The sequence below is a fragment of the Tribolium castaneum genome, chromosome 1, assembly GCF_031307605.1.
Source record: "Tribolium castaneum strain GA2 chromosome 1, icTriCast1.1, whole genome shotgun sequence".
Lineage (NCBI taxonomy): Eukaryota > Metazoa > Arthropoda > Insecta > Coleoptera > Tenebrionidae > Tribolium > Tribolium castaneum.
Genome location: NC_087394.1, coordinates 33,613,472 through 33,639,485, shown reverse-complemented (window position 1 = coordinate 33,639,485; position 26,014 = coordinate 33,613,472). Strand labels below are relative to the sequence as shown.

General features: G+C 34.9%; 2 protein-coding genes and 1 long non-coding RNA gene across 6 annotated transcripts in view; 1 reads left to right on the top strand and 2 right to left on the bottom strand.

Annotated features, from left to right (window-relative positions):
- The window catches only part of Ae2 (Anion exchanger 2), a 51,230-nt gene that overhangs the window by 1,200 nt on the left and 24,016 nt on the right, over positions 1 to 26,014 (bottom strand). For 3 of the 4 annotated variants that reach the window (XM_015977604.2, XM_015977601.2, XM_015977603.2), the window contains 5 exons: positions 21,542 to 21,664; positions 17,950 to 19,431; positions 15,192 to 15,448; positions 14,715 to 15,138; positions 1,441 to 1,611 (listed from right to left, as the gene is read on the bottom strand). In XM_015977604.2, coding sequence (XP_015833090.1) covers positions 1,441 to 1,611; positions 14,715 to 15,138; positions 15,192 to 15,448; positions 17,950 to 19,431; positions 21,542 to 21,664 — 2,457 coding nt within the window. The remainder of the gene's footprint in view (positions 1 to 1,440; positions 1,612 to 14,714; positions 15,139 to 15,191; positions 15,449 to 17,949; positions 19,432 to 21,541; positions 21,665 to 26,014) is intronic. The other variant, XM_015977605.2, reaches the window with a different exon arrangement.
- pnut (peanut) lies at positions 3,733 to 6,677 on the top strand. The gene is made up of 2 exons (XM_961403.5): positions 3,733 to 4,336; positions 4,388 to 6,677. The coding sequence occupies exon 2, from the start codon at positions 4,525 to 4,527 to the stop codon at positions 6,295 to 6,297; it is 1,773 nt and encodes a 590-aa protein (XP_966496.1). The 5' UTR covers positions 3,733 to 4,336; positions 4,388 to 4,524; the 3' UTR covers positions 6,298 to 6,677.
- LOC103312287 (uncharacterized) lies at positions 8,830 to 14,707 on the bottom strand. The gene is made up of 2 exons (XR_010333211.1): positions 9,422 to 14,707; positions 8,830 to 9,370 (listed from the first exon to the last, which is right to left on the bottom strand). It is a non-coding gene; the product is annotated as an uncharacterized LOC103312287 (long non-coding RNA).

The window sequence follows — 26,014 nt, the reverse complement described above, 5'->3', positions numbered from 1 at the left end:
TGAAATAATTAAACAACTTATCAGTTATTGATTAACAAAGAGCGTCTGTTCGAAATAGTAAAAATCAGCGCTCAATCAATAGTTTCACTTCTAATAAATCATCCAGTTGTTATCTCAAAATATAAATAGACAATTACGTGATGACAATAATCAATGATAAAATATCACAAAAAATTAAAACAAGTGTAAAATTGCCGTTTCCGATAGTCGTGGAAGCAAACATTTGTTTTTCCACATGTAGCGATATCATAAACATTACATTCGAGGCAATTTAAAGGGTTTGTGTAAAAGGTTCCGTAGGGGCCTATTTTTAGATCAAAATGCGGTTTTGAAACAAACTGGAGTATTTTGGTGCAGGTACCAACAAAAGAAGTAAAACGTGTGTCTCGCTATTTTTATTCTTTGGAACGTAACCGCTGGAAAACCGTGATCAATAGAAATAGAACAAAAAAAATAAACCAAACTGAAATGACAATTATTATGCTAATTAAAGTGCATGTCTGCACGCACCTAACTGTAATCACTGTATTTGGAAGAAATGATTAATGCGCTTATTATTTAAAGCAATAGGAATGTCTGGCGAACTGAATTTAAGTTATCATAATTAGCCACATCGGTATGTTATTTTTGTTTTTGTTTATCACTACATAATCTGTGTTGCGATTAATTATTAATTAAGGACCACAAATCACCATGCTGCGAATTAATTAGTCAATAACGAAAGAATGTCCAAGCGGAAAAAATCGGAGATGCACTTGTGTGTGTCAACTATTAATGATTTACACAACCTTTTGTATGCAGATGTGCTGATTTTAATATTTTCCTACCGCTTAATTATGCTTTACACGCAATCAATTTGTGTTAAACCAACAGAGATTATATTGACTTATTTGTCCTTTTTATTGTTGTCCCAATACTTCCGTGTTTTTCTGCAGTTCTACTAATTACAATAAGAAACAATGCGAAACATAATCTTAACGTAAACGTATCGCATGTCTCAAAGTAAAATAAAACGAAGGACAAAAGAGAACCTTGGATACGTCGAGTTCGATGTTCCGTAACAAATGAAATTTGTCTTTCAAGGCACCATCCCAGACAGTATCACTGGAAATTTTCTGTAATTAAATCTGTGAAATTTCAAGCGTTTGCGGTCTGTCTTTTATTGAAAAAATAATGAATTATTCATAAAAACGCAGGGGGTAATTTAAATAAATTACTCTGTAATTTTTTACGTTCCTTACTCAAGTTTCGTAAAATTGTCGGATTCCGACTTTGTAAGTTTTCAGAGGTGTTTTTATTTGTGGTTGAGTCACTCGTGTGTACAACCCCAGCAGTCAATCAACCGGACGTTTGTGGAATTTGTGATAAGTCAGAATTTGTTCTCAACGAATGATAAGCTATCAGAAATGCATTCAAGCGCGTGTTGGAAAACAAACTCACCGCTCGTAGCTCCCTTGGTGAAAATATACGAGTTAAGTAGCTCCTTAATGGCACCATTAAAATCAAAAAGAAGGGAAAAGCCAATGATGCTTCTGTTGATTTTACCGTCCAAAGCACAACCAAGCACATCAGCTGGATAAACGTAAACAAATGCATTTTCGCTGTCTTCACCTGGAACAAAAATAACACAATCAGAAATAACTCGACGACTGCGGACAGTTGTTGTATAAAATTACGAAACCAAATCTTTAATTTTGTCATTATGTTCTCTGATTCAATCTCTGCTGCTTATAGGAGTGTTCTGTTCCTTAAAATAAATTACTCAATTACCGCCAGGAAGCTCAGAATTATGGCTTGGATTTAATTAATAAGTTTGCAATGTAATATAACGTGTTTATTGTTATTACTTGTAGGTTTATGTTTACTTGTTTCGAGCGAATACAGCCAAGCTACAAAACATAATGTATGTAATTCCAAATGTTGACAAAATGAGTAACCCTCCTTTCATAACTCACTGCAAACTAAATAGCAAAACATGACTCAAAGGCGGGTGATTTCGGCATGTAAAACAGTAATAAATTAATGCAACTTGCTGTGTTAACATTGTTTTTGCTGCAAAATGTAACACAATAATATGAAATGATACAAAATGTAAACATATTAGCTCCAAGTGAACAAGTCGCGAGTGAAATAATAATTTGATGTCATTTACCACATCCATTAAAGTTTCAGCTATTCTCTTTTTTACCAAGAAAATTATTACAATCACCTGCTCTCATATTTCCTGTTTCGTTATGTATTGTTTTTTATTAAAATAAAACCAATAAATGCAATAAGCAATGATTCATGATTTTAAAGCGTAATTGTTTTAGTTGCATTCGACCATGGTAATCTTGAACTCCTGTAGGCAAATTGCGAATTCAAGAAGATTTTTGATGGCGTTCAAGGTCGAAGAATGATCAGAAACTGTTAGACTTTAATTATTAAGATGGTTCTGGAAACACTTTTTGGCGAGAAAGTTGTTAAAAAATTATCCGAGGTAAGAGTTTATGAAATTTATAAAGAAAACAAAGTATGGTGAAGAAATTGAAGCGACTGCATGTATGTTGTAGCAAATTCTTTGTACACAATAGAGTTTTACAAAAGATAAACCGAAAATATTTACGATACCGATCGGTTCTTCTGAAAAAGTACAGCCTGTCTGCAATAAATCACACAATATGCTTGCCTGATTAGCTTGAAGGGTCCTTGCGGATTGGGGTAATCATAATAAAAATTTAATGGTGTACAAAGAAAACGTTGCTGAAATACTTTTTTAAGAATGCGAACATATGTGCCCATTATATCTATTATATCATACCCTCATGCTACCTGAAATGTCCTTTTTTTGACTGATAATAACCAAATAGTATGCCAATGAACGTAGAACATACGGGATGATTTTAATAATAGTTGGTAGAAATTTTAGAAAACCATAGCAGGTAACTTATTAGATCGAAAAATGTTAGGTAAACACTTGGGTTATCAAAATAAACATCCTTCCTAGGATAAGTTTCTCAAAAGCTATTATTATTTATTTAAAAATGTACGTTTTTAAACTTCCAATATACAAAAAAAATATATATATAGGTCCTTTCAATAACAATTATAATGAAGTAAATTTCTGTTGCTAAGCAAGTGATCAAATAATTTTCATTTTAGATAACTTTTTTTACGACTCAGAAATCGAGATCACTTCCTTGCATAAAATATTGTATGTACGAGAAGGTTTTTAAAGTTTTAACAAAATTAAGGTAAATTGCATTTTTGTAAACCTAAACATTGGCCTTTTTTAGTTTCTTTCGACCTAAAATCCGGACTTTACTAATTAATGATTCTTATTGTAAGGATTACAAAATTTGGGTAACTAAACGTATTATAAATAAAAAAGTGTGAAGATGACTCCAGTGAAAAGGAATAAATTTCACTACGTTTAAGGCACCAGGTACAGGTTTCCGCACACGTGCAATATGTGTTCGTTTTCCGCATTGAATATCACTGAGGAATGAGAATAACTGCGAATTTAATTTAATCTATGCTATCTATCATATAAATTACACAATCAATTATCATTATTGTTATTAAAATGTGTAATTGTTAAATTCGTGATATCTTTTGGTGCTAACTACGATAAAACAACAGGAAAACAATGATTGTCACCTTTTCAGTAAAATTGTTCAATAAAAACCTGAAAAAATTGTTAATAATTTTAAAGTTACATGATTACCGTTTAACGTATTTTTTGAAACATTTAAATTGAAGATGATTTTGCGCACTCATCCGAAATTAGGATCTTGACCACACTCAAAACAGTGGGACAACAAAATGATCATCAGACTTTGAATTCGTAAAAAATGTGTTTTTTTGAATGAAACATCGTGTCCGTCGACAACGTACAAGCCCCGGTTTAAAAATAAACCCACAAAGGGGTCCCAGTGCTCAAATCAAAGCCGAACACACTGTATTATTCGAAATAAGGACCGGTTTATTTTTCCTGTGGAATTACGTTGCACGTGCAACAAAACCGATTATGATTCAAAACGTGTCTCATTAGAAAAATATCGCCATTGGTTTTGCGAAATGTGCGTGATGTGTGCCTTCATTATCGATTTCTGTCCCTTGCCGAGCTGTGCGCAGAACGACAATTCGCCCCAAACGCTCCACAACTCCTCTGGTCGATTGCACCTTTTTCCCACTACGGCGACTCGCTCGCCCCCCCACAGCCCCGCCAAGCCTCGCCATCTGGCTTCAACAACAAGCAAACCAAAGTTGAATTCAACTCGTTTCGGAGTGACGGTGACCCGCATGTGCTGCTACTGATAATAGTGATAAAACGGTGGAAAGTTGTACGTTATCGGTAATAATCCCGCTTATCTTGGCTATCAGGGCCTGATTGGGGCTGTTTTAGGTGGAGCGGAAGAGACGCCACGGGCGTGGCTGACCAAGCAAACATTACTCATACCCGGCATCCAACTGTCAATTTGACATCACAAATCGCGAAGTGAATAACAATGGCAGTGTAGGTCCACTAGGTGTTTTACCACAATGAGTGCCAACAATGTGAATGCTCAACCTGCCCCTACCACCCAAGCCACCGCCACCATCAAGTCCAGACCCAACATCATGCCCAGCAGCTACTTGTACACTTCTAGCAGTGCCCTTCTCAACCGCAACGCTGAGAACAAACCCACGCCGCCGCCCACCCTCCCCAAGTACACCTCCAGCTTCAATGCCGGGAGCGGTCTCAACCGGGACAGGGACAAGGACAGCATCGGGGGTTCCTACCGCCTCTCAAGCCTGGACCGACTAGCCATGAGGCAGAAATTCATGGACCAGCAAAGCCCCACAAATGGCACCATCACCACCCAAACAAATGGCAGTGAAGCCACTTCAATCCAAACCAAACGAGAGATGTTCTTCACTTCAACCACCGACACGAAGGACTCCAACAGGGTTAAACCGCCAGAACCCCCGGCCAAGACACCCCCAGAACAACCGGCCAAAGAAGACAGCAAGGAATCCACCCCTGAGATTGTCAAGGAACGGCCTAAACTCAAAGAACTGGACGGTTACGTCGGCTTTGCCAATCTACCGAACCAGGTGTACCGAAAGGCCGTGAAGAAGGGCTTCGAGTTCACCCTCATGGTGGTGGGGGAGTCAGGCTTGGGCAAATCCACCCTAATCAACTCGATGTTTCTAACAGAAATCTACAACGCCACCGACTACCCTGGGCCCACCCAGCGCCTCAAGAAGACAGTCGCCGTGGAGACCACCCGAGTCATGCTCAAGGAAAACGGCGTAAACCTCCTCCTCACCATGGTGGACACTCCCGGCTTCGGCGACGCCGTCGACAACAGCAACTGCTGGGCCCCCATCATCGAATACATCGAGTCCAAATACGAGGACTACCTGAACTCTGAGGCCCGCGTCACCCGGAAACAAATCCCCGACCAGCGGGTCCACTGCTGCTTGTACTTCATCCAACCGTCGGGACACGGCTTAAAATCCCTCGATATAGAGTTTATGAAGCGTTTGTGTGATAAAGTGAACATTATTCCCATAATAGCAAAGGCCGACACGCTCACATCCGACGAATGCGCCCTCTTCAAGAAGCAAATCCTGAACGAGATCGCCCAGAACAAGATCAAAATCTACGAGTTCCCCGACACGTCCGAAGACGACGAGGAGCACAAGCTGAACAAGTCGCTGAAGGAGCGCGTGCCGTTCGCTGTGGTGGGCTCGAACACGGTCATAGAAGTGGACGGGAAGAAGGTGCGCGGCCGGAAGTACCCCTGGGGGATCGCCGAAGTCGAGAACTTGGAACACTGTGATTTTATCGCACTTCGCAACATGATCATACGCACACATCTCCAGGACTTGAAGGACGTCACCAATAATGTGCACTACGAGAATTACCGTTGCCGCAAGTTGGCCGGTTTAGGGGTGGATGGGAAGCCGTCCCGGATTTCGAACAAAAATCCACTGGCGCAGATGGACGAGGAGAAGCGCGAGCACGATCTCAAGATGAAGAAGATGGAGGCGGAGATGGAGCAAGTGTTTGAAATGAAGGTTCGTGAGAAGAAGCAAAAGCTGAAGGATAGTGAGGCGGAACTGACGAGGAGACACGAGGCGACGAAGAAGCAGCTGGAGCAGCAAGCCAAGGAGTTGGAGGAGAAGAGGAGGCAGTTCGAGATGGAGAAGGAGCAGTGGGAGAAGGAGAACCAAATCACGGTGGAGGAGCTGCGTCGGAGGTCGCTCGAAGGGAGCAGGGAGGCCGTCGATGGCAAGAAGGAGAAGAAGAAAAAGGGACTTTTCTAACACTGAATGTATAGTTTTGGTGTGGTACCTTCTTAACTTCATGGTAATTTCTTTAATTAAGTGACTTTAACGGCAGAGATAGTTTCGTCTAGTGAGACTCCCGCAATAGATTGAGAAATTATGTTTTCAAATACACAACTGCCATTAAAATAGCGTAATTGTCTACGTGCCGATTTACTATTTTTTACCATGATTACTTGTGAGCTGTTTAGATCGTACATTAAGAGATAATGAATGGGAATTATTTAACTTATATAAATAAAATCAATTATTTGAACAGAAGTGTCTTTTCGTGACATCTTGCTTGGAAGCAATGTGCCATTATTTTTTTTTATTTTTATTTACTTGTATTAACTGTAAAAATAAATTCTTTTCTGACAGAGGTTTTTAATTTCAACAAATCCATCCGACAGGAGCGATAAAATTTTACGTAATAGTGCAGTTTGAAAAAATATGAAATTTAATAGCGTAACCAGTTTCTATTACATGTTTGTTGTATTGATTTTTGTCGAGATTTCCCCACAGGTTTGCATTATTGAGTATAACGTTTCAATTTTGACTATAAATGTACGTTTAATTTAACAATTCGTAACGACACCGTTCAAGTTCTTTAACGTATTAAACCGTGCCCACACAAATTGCAGCGAGGTCATCACCAATTTTGGTTAAACTGGCTCATAAATTAATTCAGAGCTGCTAAAAAATGTACAGAGGGAAATTGTACGATGCAGATTAGGATGTTACCAGTTCTTAAATTGGGTTTGCAAACCTTTTATCTTAAAAATTTAATTCGTTTCGTTGTTCAAACAGAATTAAAAACTGCTGCAAACATAGAATTTATAAATAAAAATGCGCATTCTTTCGTAACTGTTGTAATCAATTGTTTGCTCGGTTTTAGTACTTGAAAAAAAGTGAAACAGCAGGTACTTCGGGTTATCGTACTTTCACGTAATTGCATGTTTGAGCCGTCAATTGTCCCCTTTTTCACAAGCAGGTTTCTCACTGAAAGCGGTGGTCAGTCAATTTGCCAACATTACATATGCTTACGATCTTTTAAACCATCACAAATAGTAAACTACAACTACATGAATCTGAAAGTTTTTATGTGTTAATGTTGACATTTTTATTTGATTTAATTGTGGCTTATTTGTATAATTTTCAAATAAAAACAATAGTTTACCTGTTTATTAAAAATTTGGCATTTGAATTTTTTATAAGTTCAAATACAGTCCTTATATCTCACTAAATAGCGATTACAGTGGATGCTAACTTTAATTATTTATTTCAACTGCTCAAATTTTTTATAGGAAAAATAAACAGGAATTTCCAAAAATTTATCTTATTTAATTGAAAAACTCGGTGGCGAAGTTATGAAATTTCAGTTGATTAAAACAAAGGCCTGTTTCTGAAATAAAAACAAACTTCTAGTCGAAAATTAGCAAACGGCTGAGATTTAAAGCAGTGCTTACCCGATTGTTAAACAAAAAACTTTGCAAAACTCTGGTCTTAATTAAAGTTGAAGTGTATAAACGTAAATTTTACAACAAATCCGCTTGCTTTTGTACTTGCTCGGAGTGTTTCAATTATGAAGCTGGCATAGCACTAACTTTTAATAAGCCGTACTGGCAGACAGTAATTCCAAAGTAACGCTCGACTGATTTTCAAATCTCAAAGTAGGAAAAGGTGTGGAAGAATGGTGATTGAACATTTAAAACGAAGTTGCGGTGACCCGTTTTAAATGAGTAGGTTTCAATGTATCATCATGTTGTCTAAAACGGATTGAATTGTCTTACAATTGACGGTAGGTTGTAGATAATTAAAGGAGCTTCATTCAAACGATCCAGTTTATTATAACTACTAATAAGGCCCCCATAGCACACAGCGATTTTTTAAGGAAAACGCCCTGGTGTTCAAGGGTAAACAGAAAAGCAAAAAAAATCGTGGGTCCATAGTGCACACAGGCATTTTTTTAAGTAAAACACCCTGATTTTCAAGGACAAACAGAAAAGCAGAAAAATCATGAGCCGCTTGAGCACACTGCTACTTTTTTAAGGAAATCACCCTGTTTTTCAACATGTCTTTTATATTTTAAAATCGCTGTGCACACAGCCATTTTTAAGGAAAACACCCTGATTTTCAAGGGTAAACAGAAAAAATTGTGAAAACACCCCCGTTTTTAAGGTTTATTTTAAAATTAACATTTTTCAAAAGATTTTATCCTGTTTTTCTGTTGGGCCACTTCAGCACACATATGAATACGATTTCGGCCTAACAAATTCGGTGTGTAAAGGCCCCCATAGCACACAGCCATTTTTTAAGAAAAACACCCCGATTTTCAAGGGTAAACAGAAAAGCGTAAAAATCGTGAAAACCCTTTTTTTATGATTTCTTTAAAATGTGAGCCAGACGTAACAACTGGATCTATGGTTTTTGTTGAAAGAAAAAAAAATGACCAAGAAAACTAGGCATAATAAGAGTTAAAAAGTTAGACATATTAGACTACTAAAATTGAAAATCAATTATTTTGCCAAGTACCTATACATCAAACATATAATACTTTATTCAAAATAAATTATTCTAATAACAAAAAATAATTAAATTACAATCATAGAGTATTACAATGTCATATTGCCGAAAGTAAGGGATACCTCTGAAACTGACTGCATACGAGGTATCATCAGCTTTGCAGTCTCACTAAAATCCTGTGCAGGACAAGGGCAACTAATTGGCACATAATCCACTAAAGCATAGGTTTTATCATAAGTATATCCTTTGGTGGCTACTATCAGTCCAACGCTCATTGCGGTTATATTAGCAAATAATTTGTTTAATTCTCCATCGCCCTCTAGTAAAGGAATGCAGAAATCCTCCACAGTTTTACCTGGTTCGACATAATCGGGAGTTCGATCTTTTAATTTGTATATGACCCTCCATGCACACGACGGTTGACAATTCCGTTTCCATGGCACGATGTCATTAATAACCACATCCTTGTAGCAATAACGTAAAAAGTAGTTCTTGGCATCGTCGATGGTCGTTTCAAAAGAACACCCAATGACCATGGGCAATTCATCTAATTTATTTATACATTAAAAAACAAACAGACATATGTATTAAAACTTACTGTTCCTATAATTCGGATATTTTACTGATATTCTATCTAAAGACATAACGGCGGATGTGAGGCATGATGGGCAGCTACGCGCAGAAGCGTAGACGCGCACGCAATAGAACGGATAGAAAGAGGGGCACACTGGTTATTTTGTTCAGTGGGTTATTTTATTATTCAAATAATATTTTGGTCAAATTTTTGTGGGAAATGAATTAATTAAGAAACGATGTTAAACCAATTCATTTAATAAAATTTTCGGTTGTTCCAAAGCAGGTACCTACATATAAGTATAAACAAAATTTTTCTTCAACAGTTAAAAATAAGAGTTATCATAATTACAGTTAATTATTTCCGTGATTTATTAGAAAACAATTATATGAAAATGATCACAAACGATTAATTAGTTTTATTATTTGATCGATAAGACCACATTTAAATTGATAATCTGAAAAAAGATCAATATTCTCGCCACTCCAGAGCCAAAGGCAAAGTGAAAATATGTGGATCAAAAGTTGACGGGTTTGATAAAAAATCCAATACTGTTTACCAATATCACGGGTGTTTTTGGCATGGTTGTACTAAATGCTATAGTTCAGATTTTATTAATAATAAGAATAAAACAACTATGGAAGATCTTTATGAAAAAACAATAGAAAGAAGCGAGCAACTAAAAAAAGCTGGTTATAACTTGATAGAAATGTGGGAATGTGAGTGGACGAAGTCAAAAAAATATAAGAAAGAAATGAAACAAATCGGGCGAAGCCCTCATGAGCGAAGCGAAATTGAAGAAGAAATTAAGGAATTGGAAGAACTTAATCCTAGAAACGCATTCTTTGGAGGAAGAACGAATGCAACAAAATTGCGCGTTAAGGGGAAGAAAATGAAATATATAGATATTTGCAGTTTATATCCAACAGTACAATGTTACGATGATTATCCAGTTGGAAATCCTACTAAAATATCCAAACCTCGTACGTATAATACAGATTGGTATGGTTTAATAAAATGTGCAATTTTACCGCCAAGAGGATTGTATCACCCCGTTTTACCTGTTAAGAATAAAACCAAATCTGGTGATGAAAAACTAATTGTGCGCAAAATTAAATAATCAAAAAGATAAATGTTCTCATACGGAATCTCAAAGAATTATCAGAGGAACCTGGTGTACCAACGAAGTAAAAAAAGCAATTGAAAAGGGTTACAAAATAATAACTATTGATGAGGTTTGGCATTTTTACGAAAAATCATCAAATTTATTTAAAGGATATGTGAAAGCGTTTATGAAAATTAAATTAGAAACAAGCCCTTGGCAGGATGATTTTGAATCAGAAGAAGAATATAGAAAAGCTGTAAAAGAAAATCTAGGTATTGAATTGGGTAAAATAGAAAATAACCCTGGAAAGAGGGCTGTTGCTAAAATATGCTTAAATTCCTTATGGGGTAAATTTGGACAAAGACAAAATATGGGTGCAACAGAATATGTTACAGATGTTAAAAGGTTTTATGAAATTTTATTAGACGAGAAACTTGATAATATACGTATAAACGATATAAATGAAAATATGTTACAAATTGATTACAAATATAAAGATTGCTATGTAGAAAATAATTTCAATACCAATATATTCATAGCTGCTTTTACAACTGCAAATGCTAGACTAAGATTGTACGAAATGTTAGACATATTAGGAGAAAGTGTAGTATATTATGATACAGATAGCATTGTATATATAGATGACTGTTAAAACAGGCTGTCTATTGGGAGATTGGACAGACGAATTAGGTAAAGGCGTATGGATAATAGACTGGATATCAACAGGCCCAAAAAGTTATTGTTATAAGACTAATACAGGTAAAGTTGTTTGTAGAATAAAAGGATTTACGTTAAATTATGAAACGTCCAAAAAGATTAATTCCGATAGTATAAATAATATTTTAGAATACAAAGACAAAAAAATCAGTACACAATATAATCGAATTACCAGAGATACCAAAACTAAAGAACTTTTAAATAAAATAGAAACAAAAGAATTTGGTTTTGTTTATGACAAGAGAGTTATTCTAGAAAACTTTGATACAATACCGTTCGGATATTAATCCTTGAAAAATGTTAATTTTAAATATACTATGAAAAACAGGACAAAATCCTTGAAAGATTTGCTCTTTAAATATACCTTTAAAAACAGGGTAAAATACTTGAAATAATTGCTTTTTTAAATATATTATGAAAATCCTTGAAATATTTGCTTTTTAAAACATACTATGAAAAACAGGGTATATTTACTAAAAAATGGCTGTGTGCACTATGAACCCATGATTTTTTCTGCTTTTCTGTTTGTCCTTGAAAATCAGGGTGTTTTACTTAAAAAAATGCCTGTGTGCACTATGGACCCACGATTTTTTTTGCTTTTCTGTTTACCCTTGAACACCAGGGCGTTTTCCTTAAAAAATGGCTGTGTGCTATGGGGGCCTTTACACACCGAATTTGTTAGGCCGAAATCGTATTCATATGTGTGCTGAAGTGGCCCAACAGAAAAACAGGATAAAATCTTTTGAAAAATGTTAATTTTAAAATAAACCTTAAAAACGGGGGTGTTTTCACAATTTTTTCTGTTTACCCTTGAAAATCAGGGTGTTTTCCTTAAAAATGGCTGTGTGCACAGCGATTTTAAAATATAAAAGACATGTTGAAAAACAGGGTGATTTCCTTAAAAAAGTAGCAGTGTGCTCAAGCGGCTAATGATTTTTTCTGCTTTTCTGTTTGTCCTTGAAAATCAGGGTGTTTTACTTAAAAAAATGCCTGTGTGCACTATGGACCCACGATTTTTTTGCTTTTCTGTTTACCCTTGAACACCAGGGCGTTTTCCTTAAAAAATGGCTGTGTGCTTTGGGGGCCTTATTAGTAGTATTATAGAATAGAGAAAATGATGTCAGCTGCGTTAGAACAGCTAATTGCTAACTGCCTATTTCTGTACCTGGCAGTATTGGCGATTAAACTTCAAAAACAATGTTTGATGAAGTGAGTAATTAGATTTGAAAATTGTGCACGTAATTAAATTATGATAAATTAGCGCAGAAATGGCCCGCCTTATGAGATGAAAATTTAATCAAGAGGTTAAAAATAGTTACAAACTTCCGTGATACCGAAAAAAGGTGCAATATTTTTCTCATTAATTTCCAATCGAGTTTCCCAGGATCAATCTAAAGTTTGTTGATCCTCGCATCTCGTGTATCTTACGAGAATCAAAGTGTAAACTGTGAATATGTTAATGTTCTCTTAAACGTCCAACAGTGCAACAAATGTAAATTTAACTCGAAACCCCCCTTTTACATAATCTAAACATTGCAATGTGCGCTTGTTTTGACTGGGTAATCTTTCTCCAACACTGTGAACTTTGTCTTATGCTTTTTATCAATATCTATGCCACACAAATATTGTTGACAGCTGTGCATATATGGAAATAATCGGTTTGCTTTGAACAATTATACCCGGACTGCATAGTTTTTATCAAAAATTGTGTTAGTAAATGCAACAATTATCATTTAAGCGGAACACAAAAATACAGATAAATGTTTATTATCAATGAATAGTAAAATACGCCTCAGGAGATCGTAGGGAGAACAGTTCCAAATTCGTGTAAAATGATATTTTCATTTTGAAAATAAATAATTACCTTTTTAGCTCAACAATGTGCAATACAAACAATAAAACTGAGAAAAAAGAGTATTTTTTTTTACTTAATTTACTGATTTCTCTTCAGTGTTTAAGGGCTTGAAAATTCGATTCAAGGGTTTTTTCTTTGATAATTTTTGACGTTAATTTCGTAAAACAATAATCGATTGTCTCGCTTTAAAATATGCAAACTATAACATTTCGACCCGATTCGGCAATTTTTTGGTTTCTTTTTTCTCAAAAGTGCACATTTTTAGCAGAAAACTGAGTTTTCAGGTGTCAAGGCATCAAAATATTTTCGACCTAATTCGGTGATTTTCTGGTATTTTTTGACGAAATTTTCCTGAATAATTACGTTTTGATTTAAAAAACATGATAAGAAAAGGCACAAATGGTAAGTTCATAGATTTTTCAGTCCGGTTTAGCAAAATAATGTGCATCTAAACGCCCGAAAAATACAAAATTGACTTTACTTTTTTGTAATTTTGAGACTTTTCGGTTAGTTTTTGGCCAAATTGCCCTTCTAATTGAAAATGTGCTAAATCACCCGTAAAGGCAAAGTATACTACTTTTAGATCATCCAGTCAAGGATCCAGAGCTTAATGATTTTTCGACAGATTTTTGAGAAATTTTGACAAATAACAGCGTTTCTTTTGACTTTTGGCTTAATTTGCATGGAATTCCTTAAAATAATAGCGTTTTTACTTAGTTTAGTAACTTTTTGTTCGATTTTTACAAAATCTCGCCCAAGCAAAAAAGCACCACAATACAGTCTAGCTTCGATAACTCGAATTAGCAGTTATTAGTAGCAAAATAGTTATAGTTCCAGAGTTATCGAATATTTGTGTTATCATTTATTGAAAACTGAAAAAAAAAAGAAACTAAATGCAAATGGTATATTATTAACATATAGAATATTATGTTTTAATATGCAGTATACAAAAAAAACTATTTTTCAACGAAAAAATACTGGTAATTTGACACTGTAGACATAGTTATGCTGCAAATAAATATTCTAAGACTCAAAAAGTATGATACAATTGTGCGAATTTTTGGCTTATTTGTTACTTTGGGGAAATAATTTCATTTCAGATTTCTGGTTGAACAATGTCCAGAAATGTTTAAAAAAGGAGAAATCTTATAATTTTTTACCTAAGTTTCTCATTCCATTCTAACAATATTTCGCCAAAAAACGTACTTCGGTGTATTTTTGACTAATTTCGCGAAATAGTTGTCTTTCTGATTTCTGATTGTACATTTGATGACGCTTAAAAAAAAGATAAGCCGTAATAATACTCCCATAGTTTTCAACTTAATTTAGCAGTTTCTCATTCTACTCGATCAAAGTTTCGCCAAAAGACTCACTTTTGAACTTTTGACGTGTTTAAACGTTCGATAAAGGAAAAAATAACAATAGTACGGCTATTGTAAATTAATAAGTTAAATTTCAAAAGTAATTGTCATTCAATTACTTGAAGATTTTTCTTACCTTCCTATCTCATTCGATCCACCAAGTAGATATAATTATTACAATCGCAATTTTATACCTTAAATAATTGGTCACACAACTCCAAGCAATCGTCAATGAAATGAATTACATAATGTGGAGTAATTTAACGAAAAGGGACTCACCTTCCTGACGTAGGACGCTTGCGGATGATGTTTGACCGGCATAAAGAGTAGTTTAATGCGATCGAAGAACTGAATCCCGTCGATGGACGCCGCCCCCATGTAGAGAAACACCCCAAAAAGTACAGCCATCGGTACCCTCTTCAATAACGGCGACATAAGCACCGAAAGTCCGACCAGAATAGACACCGCCAAAGCAGAAATCCTTTGTTCCTTGACTTCGATCAGGTGCGGTTTTTCTCCGGGAGCGTGTGTTCTCGACATAACAGTCAACGCCGAGACGTGAGCAATAGATCGCACGGTGGCGGCGCAAATCCAGGGCAAGCCGAAAAAGCCGCACAAGATGTTGATCAGACAGATGAGCACTATATCTAAATGGAATCCGCTGCCTTTTTTCAGCTTGCGCTCCTTCTTGTCGATGATGAGTCTGAAAGGCGGGCGTGAGCTCGCTGCTAGTTATGTAATAAGCGTTTTAATTACTCGGCAATGTGAGTCTCCATGAAGAGGAGAATGTAGACGAGCATTGCCGGTATGCCTGACGCAAACATGATCCAGACAGGAAAGGCTGGGTCGGGGCTGTGGGGCGGGATAAACCAGCCGCGTTTTTCCGATTTTGTGGGAGATAAGCCCTCGGGCACGTTGAGCTTCTCGGTGTATGTCGCCGGATTCATGTAGTCCACGAAAACCATGGTTATGATGGCGATCGGGACGCCGAAATCCCCGAGCGCTCGCCTTGCCTGGAAATCGGCTTATTTGACTTTTGATGGATGCAAACAGCACTTTGTGCTTATTCAACTTTTAGCGGCTCGTAAAATGTGTTACAAAACAAAATATTTGCTATGGTGTTTATTTTATATGCACAGCTAGACGTTTAATTAGCAACTCTTGCTCGAACACAAACTGTGATGCAACCAGTTAAGCACCAGATGCATTAATAATTTTCAAACACTCTAGAAATGAATCTGAGAAATCAACAGTTGAGCAAGGAAAATCGATACACTTTCAGGAAATTGTATTTGAAATGTAATAGCTACTAAATATCGGCGATCGAGTATCACGGTTGAGTTACAAATTTATGAGATAATCTTGTAGTGACAGAATATTTTGGATACATTTAGTAAAGTCCCGCAGGTAAAGGGTACAAAGCTGTACAAGTGAACTACCCTGAGTGCTGTTTATAATCCATTTATACTCATTATCTATGACCGAATTAATTGCCTGCTTACTATCACGGTAATGGCAACTCTATTAACCGCACATGATTTGTGGCTTGTCGCTGGCTAGAAGGCTAATTTTGGACAAAGTTTTTCACTTGAAATTGGTTGTATTTCCTCTTTTGTGTGTAATATTTTTGTGCTACTACAGTTTGTTTAGATTTTTATTTATTTTGATAGCATCAAATACGGGTGTTTGTAAATTATACGCAAATTTACATTAAAATTATGACCTAATAAACTTTTATGACCCTTGCCTTGTACTCGGTTTTTGCAATAACTCTGTTTTAATTGCTTCGGGACAATTAAAGCTAAAATTTCCGAGAAAACTAATTTAATTGTAAATTAGGTATACTTGTTACGTTGTTACTTTCATGATGTGGACGGAATATTTGAATTAACTTTTTAAAACCGTATTTTTCGTTGAGCATTTCATTAAAAAAGAAACATTTATAAAGTAGGATTCATAAAGTTTAAAAAAATGTGTTTTTTCAATAAAAAATGTTAAAACTATACAATAATAATGTCAGCAATACTTAGAACTTCATCGAAAAATCTGTATAAAAAATCCCTACGTACACACATTTTTTAGGTAATTTTAAGTGACAAGATGGTTTTTCTCAATCATTGGAAAGATAACCAAAAATATATACAGAGTGAATTTAAAGTATCGCATAAAATTCATATTTTTATTATTATAATTTTTTAAAAAAGCAAAAAAACAGTCGTACTTTATAAAATAAAAGCCAAATTAAAAAGATAAAGCCTTTTATGTGTAATTATCAATAAGCTTTTTAACTGTTTTACTTAATTTTCTTCTTTTTTAATATGGTTTTAATTTATTTTTTCAGTTTTGTATCTTTATTAGAAAACAGTAAACAAAAATCTCGGTTGCCGTTTAAAAAAATTAAATATCACGTCATTACTTAAACCCAATGAAGTCACAAATGTTACAGTGGTGTCAAAATGTAGTATTTTTAAAAATAAAATCGACCTGTTCCGAGGATTTTTTTGAAAAATGATTGACAACGAATTTTGAAACCTTGTATATACACTTATGTAATTGAAAACAATTTTCAAAAGAAACACTGGTTGAAATGCAAAAATTGAAGTTGTAGACATATAAATTATTTTCTTCTCTAGACCGTTAAAGACCGAGATAAAATGTCGCAGATCATTTTGATGGAATTTTAACATTTTTCTTATTTTTCTTGAATTCTTAACCGTATAAATAGTGTTTTGAAAAATATGACGGATCGCAAATAAAAATTTTTTAAGATTTTTTTATGTTCCTCCTTTTTTCCACACTTGAGTGAATTAGTTGAATTTAAATTAATTTAATACTAATTGAAACCGAGACGGCCTAACGCTCGAAGCGCGCTCATTCCCACCGAACAAACTTTTAGGTAGAAAATCGAATTATTTTGTATCTCATTTAGCTTCCTAGTATTTAGTTCTACGTAATCCTCTATTTAGTAGGCTTTATAATTAAATAGTATTATTCAGGGTAACATTTGACTTGACCCTAAATGTATTATGTGATTGTGTCACTCTTTTTTTTTCTTCAGACTTACCTGAGCTGGGTGGAAAAAACTGGTACGCGTTAGTACCAACTACTATTCTTTCAGTACATATTAGTTAGTTAATAAAACATTAGAAAATCACAATAATTATAGGCAGGTGTGTATATCTTACAAATTACAAATTTTGATGCATTTTTTAAGAGTGAGATAATTATTAAAGAAAACAAATTGTTTATTTAATCATTAATTCATTCCTGATCCTAGTGCGTATTCAAAAAGTTGAAAAAATACTAATTCTCGTGAAAAATTTCAAGAATAAACATATTATACTCGCACCATTATTGTTAGTAATTTAACAATAATTAAAAATGCATCCAAGTTATTGTCCTTTCATATTTTTGAAGGACTCTGTGTAAGGAAGCTCATGATAAACCTAAAAAACTGGCTTTCTGTGCAAATAAAAAATCACCATGCAGATGTATGCAGTTTTACCCTACTTACACTTCTTCCTAAAAACTGGCTGTTCCGGAACAACTTGAGATAATACGCGATAGCAAAGGTCCCCAGCGCCAAAATGGTGCAAAACAGGGCCGTATTGGGTTGATTGATCGGCCCCAGCATATCGTGTGTTGGCAGCCTCCTCACCACATGCCCCATCGCCTGATAGGAATCATTACTTGCATTGTTCCCATCATTTGATAAATAATGCCCGTCCGAAAAATCCTCAAGATATGACTTATTAATGGCATCCCCCGACTCGCAATAATCGGCAAGAAGTGGATGCCGATCGTAGAGGAAAAACAATTTCATAACACTCTCAATTATGTAAAGTAAAACGATAAGCGCCGAGAAAATATCCTCAGTGAAGCGCGTGAACAACTTAACGAGAACGCTGCCTTCCAAGCACGCCACCACAAGTCCAATCACGCCCAACCAAAGCCCGATGTACACCCGCGTGGTCAAAAACAAATCTTCGAAATCGTTGGCTTTGCAAAACTCGTACAAACTCTCGTCGAACAAGAGCAAAGGGCCCGTACTTCCGACTATCACCAACGGCTGTCCTGACAAGATCGCGAAAATCACTCCTGCGGCTGAGGTCGAGAGCAGGGTTTCGGAAATTCCGATGAAGCCGTTGGTTTTGGCCCCCAGGAGCCCCCCGAAGGCTATCGCCCCCGAAACCGCCGCGAAATACATGAAAATCGCCGCAGCGAAACACTGGGCGTTTATACCGTCGGTGACGTCGCTTTTGAAGTATGGATACCGGCGTTTTAAATCGTTGATGAGCCCCCCGAAGGGGCGCCGGGTCCGCTCCAAGGGGTTGGAGTACGGGGGCTTTTTCTCCTCCTCAGCCGCCAGCAGCGCTTTAGTAACCCCTTGTGCCTCCTCGGCCGATTTCAACGCGTTCTCCTTCCGCCGCTTAATCAGCTCGCTCTTTGCCTTGATCTCCTCGATGGGGAGCAGCGCCTGGCGCTCCCAATCACCAGGTGGCAGCACGATGCTGTCGTCCAGGAACTCGTTAATAGCCGAAAGCAACGCCTTGCGGTTGCTGGCACCGTAGGCAATGTTATGGAACTGCTGGTTGGCCATAAGTGTGGAAATCGAACGGCCAACTTCATGGTAGTCCAAATTGGCTTTCTTGGGACCTAGGAGGATGAAAATGAAGCGCACCGGGATGTTTACTTCGATGAGGGAGGGGATCATGACGCCTTCGGCGAGGCGCATGAATGCGATGGCCGGTTGCTCCAGGAAGTCCACTTCTCCGACCAGGATGCTGGAGCTTTGGGCACCTGGAGGAATGCGTTTGAGGATGGCGTCGTTGCGGGCACGGCGGACGTCTTCTGAGCTTGCCGAATATGTTTCTTCTTTTATGTCGATGACGGTTTGGTCGGGGCCCATCAGCCGGGTGTTGGCGTCTGGAGCACCGCCGTTTTTGTAAGCGTCGCTCGAAATGCTGACTTTTTTCTTTTCGGCGTCGTGCAGGTTCTAAATGGGAAAATACAAAGTGAAAATTGCGTGAAAATAAGGGTGGGGGGAGTAAAATCAAGCACTTCTATCTGGTTACGAGTAGGTAAAAATATTAGTGCAAATTGAAAATGAAGTTATTCAATGCAAATGTATTTTATAAATGCTACTTTTAAAACATAATAAAGCTACAAGAAATTGGCATCACCACCAATACAATACATTCCGTTCGAAACTTTTACGAGTTTAGCGCTAAAGCTAGCGTGTTTGAGCTTTTTCTCTATACATTTTCACGGGTACAATTTGAATTAGTACAGTTTCTTTACAAATTAAAATTCAAGTTAGGTATCAAATTTAATTTAAAGTAAAAAAACTCGGAAAAACTTTGGGAAATGTATGATTTAATTTCAACCGTTATTCCGTTACGTTTAATTGTATGAATAAGTCTTGGTTTGAAAAAATTAAGTCTCACAAAAAACTTACGTCCAAATAATTAAGAAATGTGCTAAATAATATAGGTAATTTTATTAAAAGATAACATGAATGAAAATCCGTAGAAAATACAAATGTTTGTCCAAAGAATTATGGACGTACTTCGTTTCGAAATTTAAGAATTTAAATTTAGAAGATCATGATTGCCATTAAAAGAAAAAGAATTTGCATATCAGAGTAAATCAACAGTTGTAAAACAGCTTTATTAAGCACAGATAACATTAGTAAGAAAATTTAATTTAAACTGTAGGATTCTACACTCGTAAAAAGTTTGAAGACCACTGTTATAGAGGATGATTCTCCTAACAGTATACTTTCTGCATACAGAAATCTGTGCATTTACTATTATGTTAAATACTTTTTTTATCTGTGCATGTGAATTTTTGCAGATTTTTTACTTAATTTACGAGTATTCATGTTGTTGTTGCTAAAACTACGTGAAAAAAAATTGGCGCTAGCTCAAAAAAAATTATTATTATGTAGTTCACATTTTGCAGCTCATATTTAAAACCACAATAAAATTTTAAAATAAGAATTATAAAAATTTTGAAAAAATTCATAGGCAGAGAAAAAATTAAGTATTATTAAATAACAAACGCAGGTTTACTTTTTTACTTTTTCTTTTATCAGGGAGATACTAAGAAAAAATAAGTTGTTCCCAGTCAAGGAGCTTGTTAAACTGGTCATAAAGGTTTTTTGCAAAAAATTATTTACGAGTACTTATTTACTTTTTCTTGGGCGCTTTATAAATCAATTATATGCAGATAATTTAACACGAAGATTTATAAAGATTTATCTCAAAGAAACACTTATGAATTCGTTCTTCACTTTACCTGTTTTTTCATCTAATAATTGTTATACTAATGGATTTCAAATAGGATCAAAATCCACTCTAAAAGAGCATAAATAAAAATAAATAACACAATTTGCAATACACATTTGTTTTAAATACATTGCGATTTTCCATTTACAAATAATGCAAATCGGTTGTGTTGTAATCCACGGTAAATACTCGCAATACGTAAACACTAAATTCGTTTCAGTTAGAATCGATATTTGATATTTTGCAAGTTAAAAAATTGAAAAAAAATCTGTTTCTCATTATTACATTATTAAATAATGGTTGATAATTTCAATCGTATTCGTTTTTAAATATCAAATGCCTAATAATAAATGTGCACACAGATCCATTTAAATTCTCTACTCAGTTCAATTATCTCAATTCAAATAATAGCATTCCGTTTATCAATTTCGCCGACATATCAGCAATATTTGAAACTGTTTACACTATCCGTAGGTGCATCTATTTACCTAATTTTGTGCCGACGAGTTAACGTTACTAAAGGAACTAGCATAAAAAATGTATCACATCCAGCATAACGAACGTGTTTTGGTAACAAATTTTAGAATTCGGAAGCTGCATGCAGGGTTCGTCATAACCACACGAAATAATTCAAAACTAATCATTGCCAACAACCGGCTTTAAAAACAGCAAAAGCGAAAAGGTATTAGAGCAAAACAACCAGCGATAAATAATAATAATAATAATAATAATTAAAAAAATAACAAAATTTTGTGTCAAAATAAAAATATAAAAAACACATTCAAGTTGGAAAAAAGAGACACACGTGGACATTACGTGTGGGTAAGAAGGACCGCGAGTCATAGCGTGCGGAAGACACAGCTGTCCCTGTGAAGAACACACGGAGCAGCGGGCCATCATCACAGCATCGTAGCTCACGCCATCCTCCAGCCATAAAGACTGCAAGCATTACCCTTATCAACAATGGCCCCAGGTGGACACTCTCGGCAAACTGTCGTATTTTCATTTTTCCAACATTTCAGAAAAAATTGTAATATGTACTTGACTGAAATTTTGTTTGTTTGTTTGTTGAAATGCGAACCAAAATTGCAACACATGAATTTCCACGAATTCTCTAATCCATAACAAGTGGTTTTGCCTCGGGTTCACTACTAAAATTTGATCACACTCATTGCTGAGTTCGCATAATACAAAACAAATATACACCTTTGATAATCCATTTCAATCCATGCGCAAAAAACCGCTCGGTTATACATAGCTTTGGCCAGGTCAGGTCAGGTCACTAATTAAAGTCAGCAATAATTTCATGCAATAAAGTTAATAAAACAGTTACTTTTATTGGTGGTAAACCATTTTCAACATCGATTCGTTGACTTGATGATGAGCGTAACAATCTTAACAAAAACATTTTCACTTTTGAACTGACTGTAAACTCACATACACACTGGGCAAGAAGTAATAAACTGGGTGGCCCGAGAACCTACCAAATAGTACTGGGTTAGGAAGACGTGGTGATTTAATTTTTATATGGGTTCGCTCTAACAAGTCTAAACAAGAAAGAAAAGCCCCTTCTCCTCTAATAATAATGCGTTAGATGAAAATCGGAAGCAATACAATTATTAATATATTTTTTCAATAATGAGGATAAAATCACTTAATATGAGATCTATACATATGTACAAAAAAAAACTAAAAAAACAATCACCACTGTCAATAACTTTGTTATCATAATGTATTTTAGAGCAGAATCTTTAATAATAAATTACACAAACATTAATATTTAATTGATTAATTTTACAGACAACAGAAATAGATATCAAAAAAGTACGGCATATGTCTAATTTAATTTTTAATTGAACACAAGTGTAGTGAGTACGATAATAATTATCCCTTTGATTATTTTTTCACTTACTGTAATAAAGCATTCAAATAAATCTGTTATACCACTTAACCCAAGTTTTGTCCTTTGAATAATTTTAGTAAAATTTGATACGTTTTGGCCCCGAATTTGATAAAATTTTTGTCATATCACATCACATTTTTGTGAAATAAATTGTTTGTTTATCATTTTATCACTCATGAAATTACGATATTTTTATTTCTATAACTTTTTTTAAACGTTTGTCTTTTGTTAGTTCCTTAAAAGTAAAATAAAAGCAAATTTTGTAAAAAAAAATAATTTTTGAGCGTTGTTATTGCTAATTAATTTACTGCTAAAGTTGTTTCATTGTTTGTAAACACATTAGAAAAATGAAAATCACATAGAAATAAATTGCAAAAACTTCAAAAAAATATTTTTTGTAGACATTAATTAAAACCTTTGCAATTTTTATTGACATTATTTACAAACGTGACGTGATGAAAGCTGGGAACATACTTGAAATTAAAAGAGTTAAATTATGTTTCACTTATTAGGGGACCAAGAAAAATTTCAAAGTAATACCTACGTAAGAAAAATAATTTTTGAGATCTTAGTAGGAGGAAACTATAAAAGTTAAAACCATAAACACAAAAAGTCATTAAACCAATTTCTATGTGATTTGATTTATTTCTAAATAACTGTTCCCACTGTCATTGTTTGACTGCATATTGTATAACAGGTAAGAGCTTGCGCCCTAAACAGGTAGGCAGGGTTTTAACTCGTGAATTCATTCAGTCGCATAGCTTCGTTTAACAAGTCTAAACATGCAAGACAGCCCTTCTTTTTTAAATGACTTACTTTGTCGTAATCGGATAACTCGCGATAAAATCGATTTTGTAATCTTTCCGTTTTGGAACACAAATGAAGTCACTGACTGCGAGAAATTTCTTATCGGGTGACCAAATATACAAAAAAATGGTCACTTATTATGTATAAATAAATATAAGAAACATTGTGCGACTGGCGTAAGACCGAATTTTATGAAATCTCTTTTATGTGACATAAATTTTTCTCCAGAACTTTGTGGCGACATATTTCATGCCCACGGGCAATCTGTGGAACTGAAAGAATAATTTTCTTTGAATTCCCATAAACGTACGGTCTTTATATTAGTCTCCGAAATTTTTTGCAGCTTTCTGTGTCAAGTCATCTCATTAGTTAGTGCTTTAAAACACAGAAATAGACGAGCTTCGGTTGCATTGGTGCAGTATGTGAAAATAAATGTCACATACACCCCTTGACATCACAGCGCTAATTAAAGGATAACTCCCACTGTCCGTCCTTTATTTGCCTTGCACAAAGCCGGGCGTTTGATTGCAACAAAATAAGAATTGCTTGCATAGCTGGATGATTGCAATTTGAAAAAGAAAAACCAGCTTTTGGAAAACAATCACACGCGCATACACACATTGTCATTAAAAACTACAGCGTAGTTATTACTGCTTCCTTTCAGGATTCCAGAAGACTGAATAATTCATCAGATTCAAAATAGATCCATTTTAATACAGTTTATCGAGCAACTCTTTAATCCACAATTTCACAACGAGTTGTAATCACCGGAACTGACCTTTTGTTGGCAGTAAACTACATTTTGTGACAAAGTTGAAGCGGACAAAAAGCTCAATTTAATTAAATAACATTCGAGCCCAAGAAAACATAAAAGTTAAGACAGTGAACTGCAAAGTCAGTTACTTTTTGATTAAAAATCAACACAAAAGATTCCTTTGTGGGGCATCTGATTTGATACACGGAAGCACTTTTGCCTCGATATTTTCTTCAAGATAAATACTTGCAAAAGTATGTGTACGTCTTCACTTGCGATCCAGCAGCTATTTCGCTGCCTTTGTTACATTTAAATTCGGTATTTGCACAATCCGCCTTCAAAGGTTCAAGCGGTTTTTGTGCATTTCATTACGAAATAAAGTAATAACTGAAATGTTACGATACGATTTTATTATCGAAATTTCACTAACAGTGCGATTTGTTTTAATTAAACTGGATCAAACGTGTTGGAGCAAAACGGAAACTTTATTATTTATCGCGGACTTCACTGTTTTTTTACGAAATATGTATATGAGTTTTTCGGTCACAAACATAATAAAATTAGTTAAAATAGTTTGCGCAAATTACACGAGAAAAATGAGTTTTTAGTTTAACAATGTGTTTAGTATTTAGATAAAGTATTTAGATAAAAACTCAGATAAAAATAATAATTTTCAATTAATTTCTTGCATGGGTTCGTACTTTTAAGGATCTTTTTTTTTTAATTTTATGAAACCAACTACAATACCTCAAATGATAATTTTTCGTTATACGTTACGTTACGTTCACACAAATAAATATTTTTTTAATCTACAAAATTTTTGCGAAGTTTTGCTAAGTCAGACCAAAAAATTGCTAAATTGGGTTGAAAATGGCAAGCAGTTATTTTGTGATAAAAATAGTTCGAAAGATTACCAAATGTGCAGAAAGTAAAATTAAAAAAGTTGTCTCAGCTAGAATCGCAATTATTTGGAAAAAGAATTCCAAAATAGGTCAGAAAGAATAAAATTTTTTGACATTTTCGAGCGCTGATTACTTTTTGAAGAAAAACATTTCATTAAACCAGACTGATAAATCAGTAAATTCACATTTTGAAATTTTCAAGTGTTTTCTGCACATTTTTTACTCAGAAACAGTTGCGCAAAATTTCCTCACAAATAAGTCGAAAGATTACTAAATTTGTCAAAAACAGTGTATTTTATACCTTTTTTGAGCGCTTTCTAATCAATAAAGTTCAAAAATTTCGTCAAAATCACGCCAAAAAACAAATATTCGTTTCTAAATAATACAAATATCAATATTTTTCGAGCGTTCATGCACGTTTTCGACATAAATGCTTCCAAAATCTCTTTAAACGAGCCTGAAAAATCACTAGATTCAGTCGAAGATGGCATTATTTCGAAAATTTTAAGATTTTTTTTTAGATGTTTTTTATTAAATTAGTGTTGTTTATTCTTTTTTCGAGTATTTAGTAAATTTGTTTCCTCATATGGAAACGTATTATTGCAAAAAAATTCAACAAAAATGGAAAATTCGTTTACAAATGGTGCATTTTTGAAGGGTTTATGCACCTTTTTGAAATAAATGCTGCCAAAAATTTCTTTAAACCAGTTTGACAAAGAACTGAAAATAACATTATTTTGAGGTTTTCATGCATTGTTTAGCATGTTTTTCACTCAAAAAATTGTTGCGAAAAATTTCGTCTCAAATAAAAAGATAACAAAATATCAAACACTTTCGTACAAAATAAGGCAGAAAAAGGAAAAAAATTCGTTTGGAAATGGTGCATTTTTGCACTCTTCAAGTGTTTATTACGTTGTTTCGGA